The sequence below is a fragment of the Podarcis vaucheri genome, assembly GCF_965113315.1.
Source record: "Podarcis vaucheri genome assembly, chromosome: 7".
NCBI lineage: Eukaryota > Metazoa > Chordata > Lepidosauria > Squamata > Lacertidae > Podarcis > Podarcis vaucheri.
The window spans coordinates 86814935-86828490 of NC_138765.1; the positions used below are offsets into that span (position 1 = coordinate 86814935).

The following is a 13556-nucleotide window of genomic DNA, read 5'->3' on the forward strand; positions in this document are numbered from 1 at the left end:
CATGATATCTTTGTCCCGATCTGATGGGGAGAAACCTCATTTGACTTCTTCTCAGATTTGTAGGTCGGAGGTCCAACATTGTGATGGCCTGGGACTTGGACTCGGACTCGGAACCAGAGAAGTCTCAGTCCACACCGGATCATTTGCCTCAGGCAGCATCTGCACCTAGTCTGGGGCCTGATCCTGAAGACCCCAGTCTGCACAGGTTCCCCTGCAACAAGCACCAGCTGGGCCGAGTCAGGGGCCTGAGCCTGCCCTGGCTCCAGATGTGGGGATTACCTTGTTGCCTTCAGATGGGCCATCACTTACAGTGTTAAGTTGTGGGTGAACATATCAGACGACACAGCGATTCTTCAAACAGCTCTTGTTTATTCACAGGCCAGAACAGAACTGAACTGAAGGGTTCAGTCAGCTTGCTTATATAGAGCTCCAGTACAACGTTACTGTAACAACTTTCTAAAACTATCCAATCACTGAACGTCACTTTCGATCCTTCATTTGCATAGCTATCTACAGTATCCCCCTGCTGGCCCAGGGTGAGAACTTCAGTACATAACATACAGCTGCTCATCTACCAGTTGGGTCAGGAGAGGCTGAGGCGGCTCCTGGGTCTAGTAACCCACTGACATCTCCCGAGCTGCAGAGACTAAAGTCTGAGAGAAGGAGAGACCTGAGTACTCGCAGGAGGAGTGCTCGCCTTCAGGTGAAACAGGGAGGTGAATCACCGGGGGATCAGGACCGGCCGTTACCCCGACAAAGATAAAAGGCTGTCGGACCCTGTCCCAGGTTGCGGGAGCAACATTGCTGTTTGCCAGAACCTGCCTGTGATCCTGTTCCTGACCTTGCCTGGTTTTCCGGCTCATGTCCTGCCTTGGCCCTGTTGGGCTGACTCATAACGGAATCCTTGGATTCGGGACTGGACCTGGACTGCATTGCATTGCTCAAATTAACTCCTGGGCCCAGCACAAACATTTTGCTCAGCATCAGTTGGCGAGGTCTGCTGTGTAAAGGGCAATCTTTGAGATTGTGGTCCATTGAATCAGGTACTACAGTGGTACCTTGGGTTACATATGCTTCAGGTTACATACGCTTCAGGTTACAGACTCTGCTAACCCAGAAATAGTACCTCGGGTTAAGAACTTTGCTTCAGGATGAGAACAGAAATCGTGCTCCGGCAGCGCGGCAGCAGCAGGAGGCCCTATTAGCTAAACTGGTGCTTCAGGTTAAGAACAGTTTCAGGTTAAGAACGGGCCTCCGGAACGAATTAAGTACTTAACCCGAATTACCACTGTACTTGCTTGCAGGCACACAGGCGGGCTTGATATGGAGTATGTAAGAATCTGCAGAAGGGAAGACTGCAGAAGGGAAGGCATTTAATCTTGTGAGCATAAAGGAAGATCTCATTCAATTTCAAGCAAAATCATGCCCCAAATGGTTGTGATCTTGCCCAAAATTGGTACCAATGGTGGTGATTCTTCTCCACCACTGTCAGAGGCAGCTAGGCAGGTGGGGCACCCATGGGTGAGTCTCCTGGGGCCGGAGGTAGTGGACTCAGCCTGCCTAATGGCTGTGCCAGCTCTGTCTCCTTGTTGGTTTTTGTCTTCCGCGGCCAGGGAGCCCTCACAACCTCCCTTCAGCACCCCTGTCCCCAGCTTAGTGCTATGCTGCTCAGGCTGGGGGGAGCCCAGCTCTGATGGTTGGGAACTGATGATGGGATTTGTAATCCAAGACATTTGGAAGGTACCAAGTTGGGGAGAGTTGGGATGAATAAATGTCACTTTTGCAAACATTCGTGCCAGATGTGAAGAACTGTGCAGGTTTTAAGCAAAGATCCGCAGTGTAAGAACTTAACTTTATATCCATGGAAAGATGGTCTGTATCTTTTTTTTACAGAAAGTGGCAAGTGCTCCACCAAATTTATTCTTTCAGCGATTCCATAACGCGATCAGCATGTTCTTTTGAAAGGGGCCATCTTTTCCTTAAAAGGGACGCAGGTGGCGCTGTGGTCTGAGTCTAGGGCTTGCCGATCAGGTCGGCGGTTCAAATCCCCATGACGGGGTGAGCTCCTGTTGCTTGGTCCCTGCTCCTGCCAACCTAGCAGTTCGAAAGCAGGTCAAAGTGCAAGTAGATAAATAGGTACCACTCCAGCGGGAAGGTAAACAGCGTTTCCGTCGCTGCTCTGGTTCGCCCGAAAGCGGCTTAGTCATGCTGGCCACATGACCCGGAAGCTGTATGCCGGCTCCCTCGGAAACAGTTTTTGTGTATGCATGGGTCAATTAATTATATCAATTTAAAGATGTGAGCAGGGAAGACAAAGAACTGTAGCCATTGGAGCAACACACCTCAGAACGTTTTCTCGTGTTAAATTCATGTTTCGTTGAAAATTAGATCGACTCTAGGGGTGGTAGCCAACTAGGTTTACTCAGAGTAGATCCGCTGAAATTAACAGTCCTAACTTAGTCATGTTCACTAATTTCCGTTGAGTAAAACATAGCTGAATGCCACACTAAAAGCAAAAATCACAAGAATGGAACTTAAAAATGTAAAAAATCCAGATTTCTGCCCGTCCTGATCAATGCAGATGTTGGAATGTTACTTGACATTTCACACAACAGGCTTACTAGGCGAGCCGTGTTTGTTTTGTGGGATTAAACTCGGTCTTAATTCAGCAGTTTTAAAATGACGCCTCCCACCCATTCCTTCTGTGCAATCAAATGTTATCAAAAAGTGTATTGATTATATCTTTTATCGGCCTCGTGTGGCTTATCTGTAAGGCGTCACCCCGTTTCCTTGTCCTTCGCCTACATGCCCCAGGTCTGAGGAGTTCCAGCCCCACTGTGATAAGGGGGCCCTACCCCTTCAGTCTCTCCACACCTAATATTTGAAAACCAGAGTATATAAAGTGGAAGGGTTCCTCTTTAGCTGATCCCGCACCTCTTCCAGCGACAAAATGAAGCTGATTGTGAGTATACACAACTTTTCATTTTCTACTGAAAGCCCATGCGACGGAAAACCCGATTTATCCCTAAAACCTCTTCTTTCTGTGGGAAGCAATTTCTAGATTTCATTTATGTATGTATTTATTTTATACTGCCTTTTCTCTGAAGGAGTTTGAGGTGGTATAAATGATTCTCCGCCCCCCGTTTCATCCTCACAAGAACCCTGTGAGGTAGATTAGGCCAGGGTTGCCCAGCAAACTACATACCTCACAGGGCTGTTTTCGGGATTAAATGATATGGGGAGAACCTTATCCTCCTTGGAGGAAAAGCAATGCAACAAATAACATAAAATCCCTCTGCTACATCATATGTGGACCTGGTGGGCTTCAGCTCCTTGAGGAATATGGAAGAAACACACTCATGGTGAAACAGCCCCCCTGCCCAAGAATGCTCTTGAGCCGCTGTGCTTAAGAGCTCTTAACTCTGTGATGGATTGCGGTCTTAATCTTAAGACACGAAGTAACCCCCATGCACTAACAAACACAACTGTCCTTCTAGCTACTGGAAAATTGAATGTACATAGGGTGTTGCAGATGGAATCCTAATGTCAAAGTTGGCTGCCTTCCAATGGACATTGGAAATCAAGGCACTTGGGAAATTTCTCTGCCCCCACTCAGAATAATTCGATAGCCAGTGCATGCTTGAATCCATCTCTAGTTGCCGGAAGTCCAAAATCGGAGGCAAAGAGTAAAGGCACTTTATGCAGCAAAGGAATGAGCGAGAAACGGCTGGATCCACAGCCTTAGTTGTTGCTGTTTTTTATAGATTAGTTTACAGTACAGTGGTACCTCGGGTTACATACGCTTCAGGTTACAGACTCCGCTAACCCAGAAATAGTAGCTCGGGTTAAGTACTTTGCTTCAGGATGAGAACAGAAATTGTGCGCCGGCGGCAGCGGGAGGCCCCATTAGCTAAAGTGGTGCTTCAGGTTAAGAACAGTTTCAGGTTAAGAACGGACCTCCGGAATGAATTAAGTACTTAACCTGAGGTACCATTGTATTCTAAATACTGTACTGAGATTATGTTTTAATTTTTTAAAAAACCTGAGTTGATTATAAATAGAAGGTGACTGTCATGTAACGCTACTCTTCTTCTGAAATCTGTTCCAGGCTCTGAGTGTTGCGCTCCTGGGCGTTCTCCTAGCCCCCACCTTAGCTGATAATGTAAGTACTAAGACAGATTAAACACGTTGCTCTCATTACATTATTTCTGTCTTGTTGCTGCTCTTAGAAGCTTGAAATCGGATGTGCTCTGAGGCTGCCTTTATACAGTGGTGCCTCGCAAGACGAAAAGAATCCGTTCTGTGATTCTCTTCGTCTAGCGGTTTTTTGGTCTTGCGAAGCAAGCCCGTTGAAAGATTAGAGGATTAGCGCTATTAGCACTATTAGCGGCTTTTAGTGGCTTTTAGCGGCTTATCGGCTTATCGGGTCAGCTGATAAGTGGCTTAGCGGCTTAGAAAAAGGGAGGGGGAGGGGGAAAAACCCCGCAGAAACTCGCAAGACATTGTCGTCTTGCGAAGCAAGCCCATAGGAGATTCGTTTTGCGAAGCACCTCCAAAACGGAAAACTCTTTCGTCTAGCGAGTTTTCCGTCTTGCGAGGCATTCGTCTTGCGGGGCACCACTGTATCTTGGTGTAGAATTCTGCATGATGAGAGCCTCTTGCATTGTGAATGTGGGCACAGCAGCTATGGGGACATGGAAGCATTGTCCTCTGAGGCTGCCTCTGATCCCATTCTTGAGCCTTGCGTAGGCTGGCCAATTTGCCAGATTTTGAGGGATAGGAGCCGGGTGCTCTTCCAAAGATTCCTACATTGCAGAGGATTGGACTAGATGACCCTTTGGTCCTTTCCAACTCTACATTTCTAGGATTCTATCATCTCCAAACACAGCTTGAAAAATGTAATGCTTCAGACTGAACTGTGCTTGAGAGCTGGCTTCACTTACGCTTACTGAAGTGGATGTCTGCATTTACAAAGAAATGTTTATTGCGAAATCTGGAACACTGAAAATCTGACTGTCTTGCTGTTCTTCATTTTTCCCACTCAAGAATATCAGCGAAAAGAACCAGGGAAATGTGGGGGGCCATTCCCATCAGTCTGTGAGCATTGACAACCAAAAGCAGGTGGTCAACGTAGACAACAACAATGGCTGGCACTCCTGGAACAACATCTGGGATTACGGCACTGTAAGGAGCACCCACACATTCAGATGCCTTTGTTTTTTTTACTTGGGATAAGGAAGGAATTCAGTTTAGTTCACATAAAAAAAATGAATTGATTGAATTTGTGATTTCTGAAATGGTATGAGAACAATGGAGTATGCAGTATTGGGGAGGGGGTGAAATGAAGCTCAGTTCCACATTTTAGGTAGACCTGCCTCATCACTACTTCCCAAGGCAACATGCCAAATGAGGCACAACTCTGCAGATTTCATAATGCAGTTCTTCATCCAAAAACTGCACAAAATGCACGCATTTATTTCATAAAATTTATATAGTGGTCAATTGCAGAAAAAAACCCTACTGAAAGTAGTTTGCAAAAATAAATTGAGGGAATATAATTTGTAAATTTGTATATTAGTGAACATGGGATGTGGGTGGCACTGTGGGTTAAACCACAGAGCCTAGGGCTTGCCGATCAGAAGGTTGGCAGTTCGAATCCCTGCGACAGGGTGAGCTCCCGTTGTTCAGTCCCTGCTCCTGCCAACCTAGCAGTTCGAAAGCACGTCAAAGTGTAAGTAGATAAATAGGTACCGCTCCGGCGGGAAGGTAAACGGCGTTTCCGTCGCTGCTCTGGTTCGCCAGAAGCGGCTTAGTCCTGCTGGACACATGACCCGGAAGCTGTACGCCAGCTCCCTCGGCCGAAAAAGCGAGATGAGCGCTGCAACCCCAGAGTCTGTCATGACTGGACCTAATGGTCAAGGGTCCCTTTACCTTTACCTTTATATTAGTGAACAGTATATATAAAATTGCACTATATTAGGGAATATTGTATGCAAGACTTTTTATTTCTTTAAAGGTTGTGAGTTTGAGGTGGTAATGGGGTGAACCGTGTTTAAGACTGGAAAACTGAAAAAAGTAAAATTGACAGAATTGTCCCTTCCTGCGTTATGCTCATCTGACTACTCCTGTTTTGCTTGGGCAGGGCTACATGGCAACCCGGATCCTCTCCAAGAAATCTTGCATTCTTACCAAAATGAATCGAAATGTCATGCCAGATGTGACCACTCTTCCAGAAGCCATCAAGGAAAAACAGGTAAAGCCAAGAGGAGCTTTGTTGGGTGGATTTCAAAGAGGATTAGACAAGTTCTTGAAGAATAAGGCCTTCAAAATTTGCATTTCCTGAAATAATAGGAGTGCATCCAAAGTTGTCCTTCAAGATTTCTGCTTATTTGAATTTGGTGATTGAATTCTCCAACCAATGGTCACAAAAATACATATGACCCACTCAGTCCCGTCTTTCAATTCTGTTTCATTGCTCCCCCTGTTTAGAAGGATCGTACCAAAGGGCCGGCACCCAAGAAACTCACATACATGGTTACTCCCAAGAAGATCACTAACCTGGCCCCATATGGGAAGAACATTGAAGCCTTGTGCAGAGGGATCCCTACCTATGCTGCTTATGAATTCGCAGGTGAGTCCTCAACTGAAAGGGGTTTGCAGAGTGAAAAGAGTGTATTCCGACCTCAGGGACAAGTTGTTTGTTTCCCCTTCCACACAACTATACATGGAACTAGAGAATCACAAGGGAACCCCTTTTGGGGTCATCTCCCCCCCCCACTGCGTCCTCCCCAGGGCCACGGAGCACAGCTTTGACCCTAGTGATAAACTGATTGGGCAGCTGGCTAAAAATCTTCAGACTGGATATAAAATAAACGTGCAGTCTCAGTTTTAGGTTAATAATAAATATGGTAATATGCAGACCTGATGAAAATATTGAGATCCTAATGACATATCAATAATGCAAGCACACCCATGAACTGAACAAACTGTACACTTGGAACATTAAACTTGGATCTGTAGCACAACATAAAGGTAAAGGGACCTCTGACCAATAGGTCCAGTTGTGGCCAACTCTGGGGTTTCGGCGCTCATCTCACTTTATCGGCCGAGGGAGCGGGCGTACAGCTTCTGGATCATGTGGCCAGCATGACTAAGCCGCTTCTGGCGAACCAGAGCAGTGCACGGAAACGCCATTTACCTTCCCACCAGAGTGGTACCTATTTATCTACTTGCACTTTGATGTGCTTTCGAACTTCTAGGTTGGCAGGAGATAGTGAGTATCAAATAACAACTTTGTTGCATTCGCATGGGGTTCACTTACGGAAACCTTCCAATGTGATTGCGCATAATTGGGTGAACCTGCCTCTTCATACTGTCAAAGGGCAGGACCGAATGTCCGTAGGAATACTCGGTTCACGGCATATTTCCGCAAAGTGCTACTCAGAATTGGTTGTGTGTTGAACATGAAATATATCTTATAGCCTTCCCACACTTCTGTTGTTGGCCCTGGTTGATCATTGCAGCCCCACTGAAGCGACTGGAATGGCACAGTGGTTGAACTGGTATAAAAACAGCATCAGTTGTCTTGATGTACCATGAGCTGCAGGGTTCTATAAAGTGCATGAGAGCTGGTGTGGCAGAGTGGTTAGAGTGTCAGGCTTGGACTTGGGAAATCAGGGTTCGAATCCTTAGCCACAAAGCTCATTGGGTAACCTTGAGCCGGTCATTCTCAGCCTGGCCTACCTCATAGGGTTGTTGTGGCAATTAAATGGGGGAGGAGAATCAGGAATGGCACCTGGAGCTCCTTGGAGGAAAGGGTGGAAAATAAATGCATTAAATAAATGATTTAACTCCATCCAAATGCCTTGTCTGATGCTATCTGTTCCCATGTTCCAAATACCGCGGAACATGTGGGAAAATAATATCTGGGATGCAGCAAAGTCTGAGGGTCTCCCCTTCCAAGAAACTTTGACCCCTTTCATTAAGAATGTTAATGACCAAAATCAAGACCTTGTATACCAACCGCTCAATATTCTCAGTGGAGAGGTTTGATCAAGTAATATGTTTGACTTTTGAAGGTATTAGTAGATGTCTAGAGACAACAGATAAAACAAACACATTATTAACTGTACTGCTGGATAAGTGCTTAATGGTTAATGTATTTGTTTAAAAACAAACACATTTTAAAATAAATTAATACATCAAATGATTTAATTCCATCCCAATAACTTGCCTGCTGCTATCTGTTCCAATTTTTTCTTTCCAGGAGAAAATTCAGGAGCCTGCTTCAAAGCCAATATCCTCTGGATCTTGCACATCAGCCTTTGTGGGGGAGAAAGGATGTCTTAATAAACCTCCAACTTTTCCCCACCGCAGTGTTTGTCCATTGATGAAAGAAACAGCTTCACACCCTGGGTTTTCTTCATTTCCTTTTCATCTTACGCTTGGAGCATGAGGGAAAAAACTACTGCATTTGGAGTGATTGCCAATTAAAATGTGCCTAGAATTTTAAAAGTCTCTCTTCATTATGTATTTGTCACATTTCTATCCCACCCTGATCGGCCATTTTATCCTCTCTCCAACCCTGTGAGGTAGCTAGATTGAGACAGAGTGTGTGTCCCAGGATTACCCAGTTTGAGTTTATGTTGCTTGATTTTCAAGTTAAAAGCCCAGCAGAAAAATTGAGTTTCTTGAAAAATGCCATCTTTAATAGAGAAGGAGTTGCTTACCTAGGAATTAACTCTCTCCTATCCACATCTCTACCAAAATTACCATGATTCTTCCAAGTCAAACAATAGAGCTTCTTTCCTTCAACGGTAGAGGGGAGTCAGAGTAGAGACAGCCCCGTTAAGTTGGGGTGAACATATCAGATGACACAGCGATTCTTCAGACAGCTCTTGTTTATTCACAGGCCAGAACAGAACTGAACTGAAGGGTTCAGCCAACCTGCTTATATAGAGCTCAGCTACAAAGCAACAGTAACAACTTTCTGTAACTATCCAATCACTGAACGTCACTTTCAATTCCTTATTTGCATATGCGGACCTGAGTCAGAGTAGAGGCAGCCCTGTGGAGGGAACATCTAGACATTGCTCTCCTGCAGGAGACACATCAAAGCAGGAATCAGAGCGCTGCTTACTGAAAGGACTCTGGATAGGCAAGCAACTCCACAGTTGTGGCTGTCCTGATAAGAAAGCGCTGCCCTCTGAGTGTTGAGGAAAATTTGGCAGAGCTGGCAGGCAGCTACCTCTTTGTTTGTGGCGTCATAGGCAGTCATCCAATCACCACTGCCTGTTTCTATGCACCCAACTTAGCACAACAAGACTTTATCCAGAAGACACTAACAAAATTAGACCATTTTAAAAGAGGGCGACCATAATAAGAGGAGACTTCAGTTGCTGCAGCGATGACTCTAAGGACTGGCACAGGCACCGATCGGTGAACAAAGTCTCCAACCCACTCTTGGCAGAAATGTTGACTGAATGGGACCTGTTTGGATACCTGGCAGGCACTGCAACTGGAAGGCAGGGAATTGCGTGGCGGATTCCCACCCCCACCCCCCAAGTGGAAATAATGACACATGACACAATTATTAAGGTTAATGGGCTAATTAAGGCCACAACTTTATTGGCTACAGGTGATGAGCGGTATTGGCTTAGGCATTGGTCCTAACCGACTATATCTGGCTTCAGCCCGTCCACTTGAAGTCCGGGAAGGGTTAACCACCGGTAGGGGGAGACCTGCTGATGCACATCAACTAGGCACTCCACCAGGGCCACCGATTGGGGGCATGCCTTAGGCCCTCACCTCCATAGGCTTCGGACAGGGCCTTGCCCCCTGGAATCCTTTATTGGACTACCCTTCAATATGAGGGGCAGGTGATGGCGTTACCTTCCCTCTTCCAATTACAGAACTATATCAATGCCTAACCGCCAATACCAAGAAAGTTGTGACGATTTGCTACGAGGTAGGCAAAAACCAAGTGGCTGGTGCCAATTTGCCAAGTGGAAAAATTCCTACCAGGCCCCTCAACGGCGACCAACCAAGGTCCATAGCAAGGTCAAGGAACGAAAACCTTATAGGGCGGGAGGGTGGGGAAAGCAGGAACAGCTGGCAGGCGGCAAAGAGGGAGATTCCTGGCCACGTCCTGGTTTAAATAAGGCGGGCCACACCCCCAGAGCCAGCCGATTAGCCAGGAATCTCCCCAATCAAACGGAGGCTGGATTTCAGCCGCCACGCGTGTGGTGGGGCCGTGAAGCCCGCAACTCTACCTCCTCCGAATGGCAGATGTGGCTTTCTCATGTTTTTCTCATGAATCAATGCCACGCATGAACCCAATATTAATACCCAAAGGTGATCTTCATTAGGTGGCGAGTGCAGAAATTGGGTCTGTGACAGTCTCTGATCATGCACCAGTCTCCATTAACTTAAACTTTGGTGCACTTCCCCCCAGGACCCACAACTGGTACTTCTCCCTGATGCAGTATCTAAAGATTGCTTAGTATGTATCAACAATTATTAAGGTGTAAGATCAGCCTTGGCAGCCAACAGAGGAGCTTTAGCCTGGACATACTGATTTCTGATTTTTACCACCTCTGAGAGGAATTTTGCCACAGCCAGTATAATGGTATCAATTTTATCCTCAAGGGGAACATTGATGTGAAAAGAGTAAGAAACCGGTGAATGTCCACTTCCAATTAAGGCCTGGTGGAGTGCTTTGAAATATTGGCATATAGGGCCTATGAGAACTGGCTACTCCTTCATTTGGTAAATTAGGAGTGCAGGAGCAGGTCCCAGTCTCCTCCATGTTGAACATCCCCAACTGCCCTCCATAAGGCTTGGTTCTCAGACCCTGGATCCTTCTAAAACTGTGGTGCCCAGAACTGGACACAGGACTCCAGATGGGTTCTGACCAAGCCTGTTGCCCTCAGAGCTGTGTTCTGCATGTGGGATGGGTGGGCATGATCTTGTTCTTTGACTCTCAGACCAAAATGTCTTGGGTCAGCCAAGAAGGAAGCGAAAGACAGCAAATCCTCTGAAAGGGCGCAGTGTGGAAAGGGCCCAGCATCAACAGGTAAAAAGTAAAAGGTAAAGGACCCCTGGACAGTTAAGTCCAGTCCAAGGAGACTATGAGTTTGTGGCGCTCATCTCACTTCCAGGCCGAGGGAGCCAGCGTTTGTCCACAGAAAGCTTTCCGAGTCATGTGGCCAACATGACTAAACCACTTCTGGCGCAATGGGACACCATGACAGAAGCCATAACTCACGGAAACGCAGTTTACCTTCCCGCTGCAGTGGTAGAATCATAGAATCATAGAATCATAGAGTTGGAAGAGACCACAAGGGCCATCGAGTCCAACCCCCTGCCAAGCAGGAAACACCATCAGAGCACTCCTGACATATGGTTGTCAAGCCTCTGCTTAAAGACCTCCAAAGTAGGAGACTCCACCACACTCCTTGGCAGCAAATTCCACTGTCAAACAGCTCTTACTGTCAGGAAGTTCTTCCTAATGTTTAGGTGGAATCTTCTTTCTTGTAGTTTGGATCCATTGCTCCGTGTCCGCTTCTCTGGAGCAGCAGAAAACAACCTTTCTCCCTCCTCTATGTGACATCCTTTTATATATTTGAACATGGCTATCATATCACCCCTTAACCTCCTCTTCTCCAGGCTAAACATGCCCAGCTCCCTTAGCCGTTCCTCATAAGGCATCATTTCCAGGCCTTTGACCATTTTGGTTACCCTCCTCTGGACACGTTCCAGTTTGACAGTGTCCTTCTTGAATTGTGGTGCCCAGAACTGGACACAGTACTCCAGGTGAGGTCTGACCAGAGCAGAATACAGTGGCACTATTACTTCCCTTGCTCTAGATGCTATACTCCTATTGACGCAGGCCAGAATTGCATTGGCTTTTTTAGCTGCCGCGTCACACTGTTGGCTCATGTCAAGTTTGTGGTCAACCAAGACTCCTAGATCCTTTTCACATGTACTGCTCTCAAGCCAGGTGTCACCCATCTTGTATTTGTGCCTCTCATTTTTTTTGCCCAAGTGCAATACTTTACATTTCTCCCTGTTAAAATTCATCTTGTTTGTTTTTGCCCAGTTCTCTAATCTGTCAAGGTCGTTTTGAAGTGTGATCCTGTCCTCTGGGGTGTTAGCCACCCCTCCCAGTTTAGTGTCATCTGCAAATTTGATCAGGATGCCCTTGAGTCCATCATCCAAGTCATTGATAAAGATGTTGAATAAGACCGGGCCCAAGACAGAACCCTGTGGCACCCCACTAGTCACTCTTCTCCAGGATACCTGTTTATCTACTTGCACTGGCGTGCTTTCGAACTGCTAGGTTGGCAGGAGCTGGGACAGAGCAACACAAGCTCACCCCGTCACAGCGATTCGAACCACTGACCTTCTGATCAGCAAGTTCAAGAGGCTCAGTGGTTTAGACCACAGTGCCACCCACGTCCCCAGCACCAACAAAGCCAAGGCCATACACCTAAAGCATGTTTAAACAATTTATATCATTTTAACTGTTACAGCTTTCCCACAGAGAGTCCTGGGAATTGTAGTTCACTCCTCACGGTGCTACGATTTCCAGCCCCCTTAACAGACAGCAGTTCCCATGATTCTTTGGGGGAGGGAAGCTACCACTGATTAAAGTGGGATAAGAAGGCTTTGAACGGATGGTGAGTTGTTGACCCATGAGAAGGACTGGTTGTGACACTTGGGTCAAATATTTGCCTCACTCCTAAGAGATCATCTGTGGCCCACACCTTGAAGACAAACACGTCCGGACTTTTCTCTCATCTCTGAGTAAACTCTGTTTAGCAAACAACAAGCATTCATTGTTTGAAGTTTGGAATTGAATCCCATGGATGATTACCCACTAAATACCAAATGCTTTCAATCTCAGGAAATCAGAAGAGGGCGGAGGTGTGTCTTGTCTCCTTACACCTTCACTAAGGGCAAATTCCCAGTCAAATGGTATGATGTAATACCACACTTTGGGATTCTTAGCAATGACAATAAAGGTTTTTTTTTTGTTTTGTTTTAAGAGAAAGATGGAGTTTTATTGTTTCTGTGATTGCGCACCAGGGTCTCGTACCAGCAACACAAGGGAAGAGTTCTTCGTGCTCTTTCTAAACTGGGTGTTATCTTTTGTGAGAACGGTCCCTGGTTGCTGAATTACAGGTTTAGGGGTTTGAGGAGTTATTGCTGAAAAATTGCTCCCTGATTTCTGCTGCATCCAGGCAGTTTACAATACAGTGGTACCTCAGTTTACATACGCTTCAGGTTACATACACTTCAGGTTACAGACTCCGCTAACCCAGAAATAGTGCTTCAGGTTAAGAACTTTGCTTCAGGATGAGAACAGAAATCGTGCTCCGGCAGCGCGGCAGCAGCAGGAGGCCCCATTAACTAAAGTGGTACTTCAGGTTAAGAACAGTTTCAGGTTAAGAACAGACCTCCGGAATGAATTAAGTACTTAACCCGAGGTACAACTGTACATGAAAATGTCTAGGATTGGCTTTCATCAGCCATGTGATGTGACCCAACCTTAA

At 46.1% G+C, this 13556-nt stretch overlaps 1 protein-coding gene and 1 long non-coding RNA gene across 2 annotated transcripts in view; one reads left to right on the forward strand and one right to left on the reverse strand.

Moving 5' to 3' along the window:
• LOC309536584 overlaps positions 1-13556 on the reverse strand; it is a 179789-nt gene that overhangs the window by 73577 nt on the left and 92656 nt on the right. The gene's annotated exons all lie outside the window — the stretch shown is intronic.
• Positions 2820-8514, forward strand: LOC309536429 (gastrokine-1-like). The gene is made up of 6 exons (XM_082230669.1): positions 2820-2962; positions 4109-4162; positions 5047-5184; positions 6143-6253; positions 6490-6631; positions 8267-8514. The coding sequence occupies exons 1-6, from the start codon at positions 2951-2953 to the stop codon at positions 8347-8349; spliced, it is 540 nt and encodes a 179-aa protein (XP_082086795.1). The 5' UTR covers positions 2820-2950; the 3' UTR covers positions 8350-8514.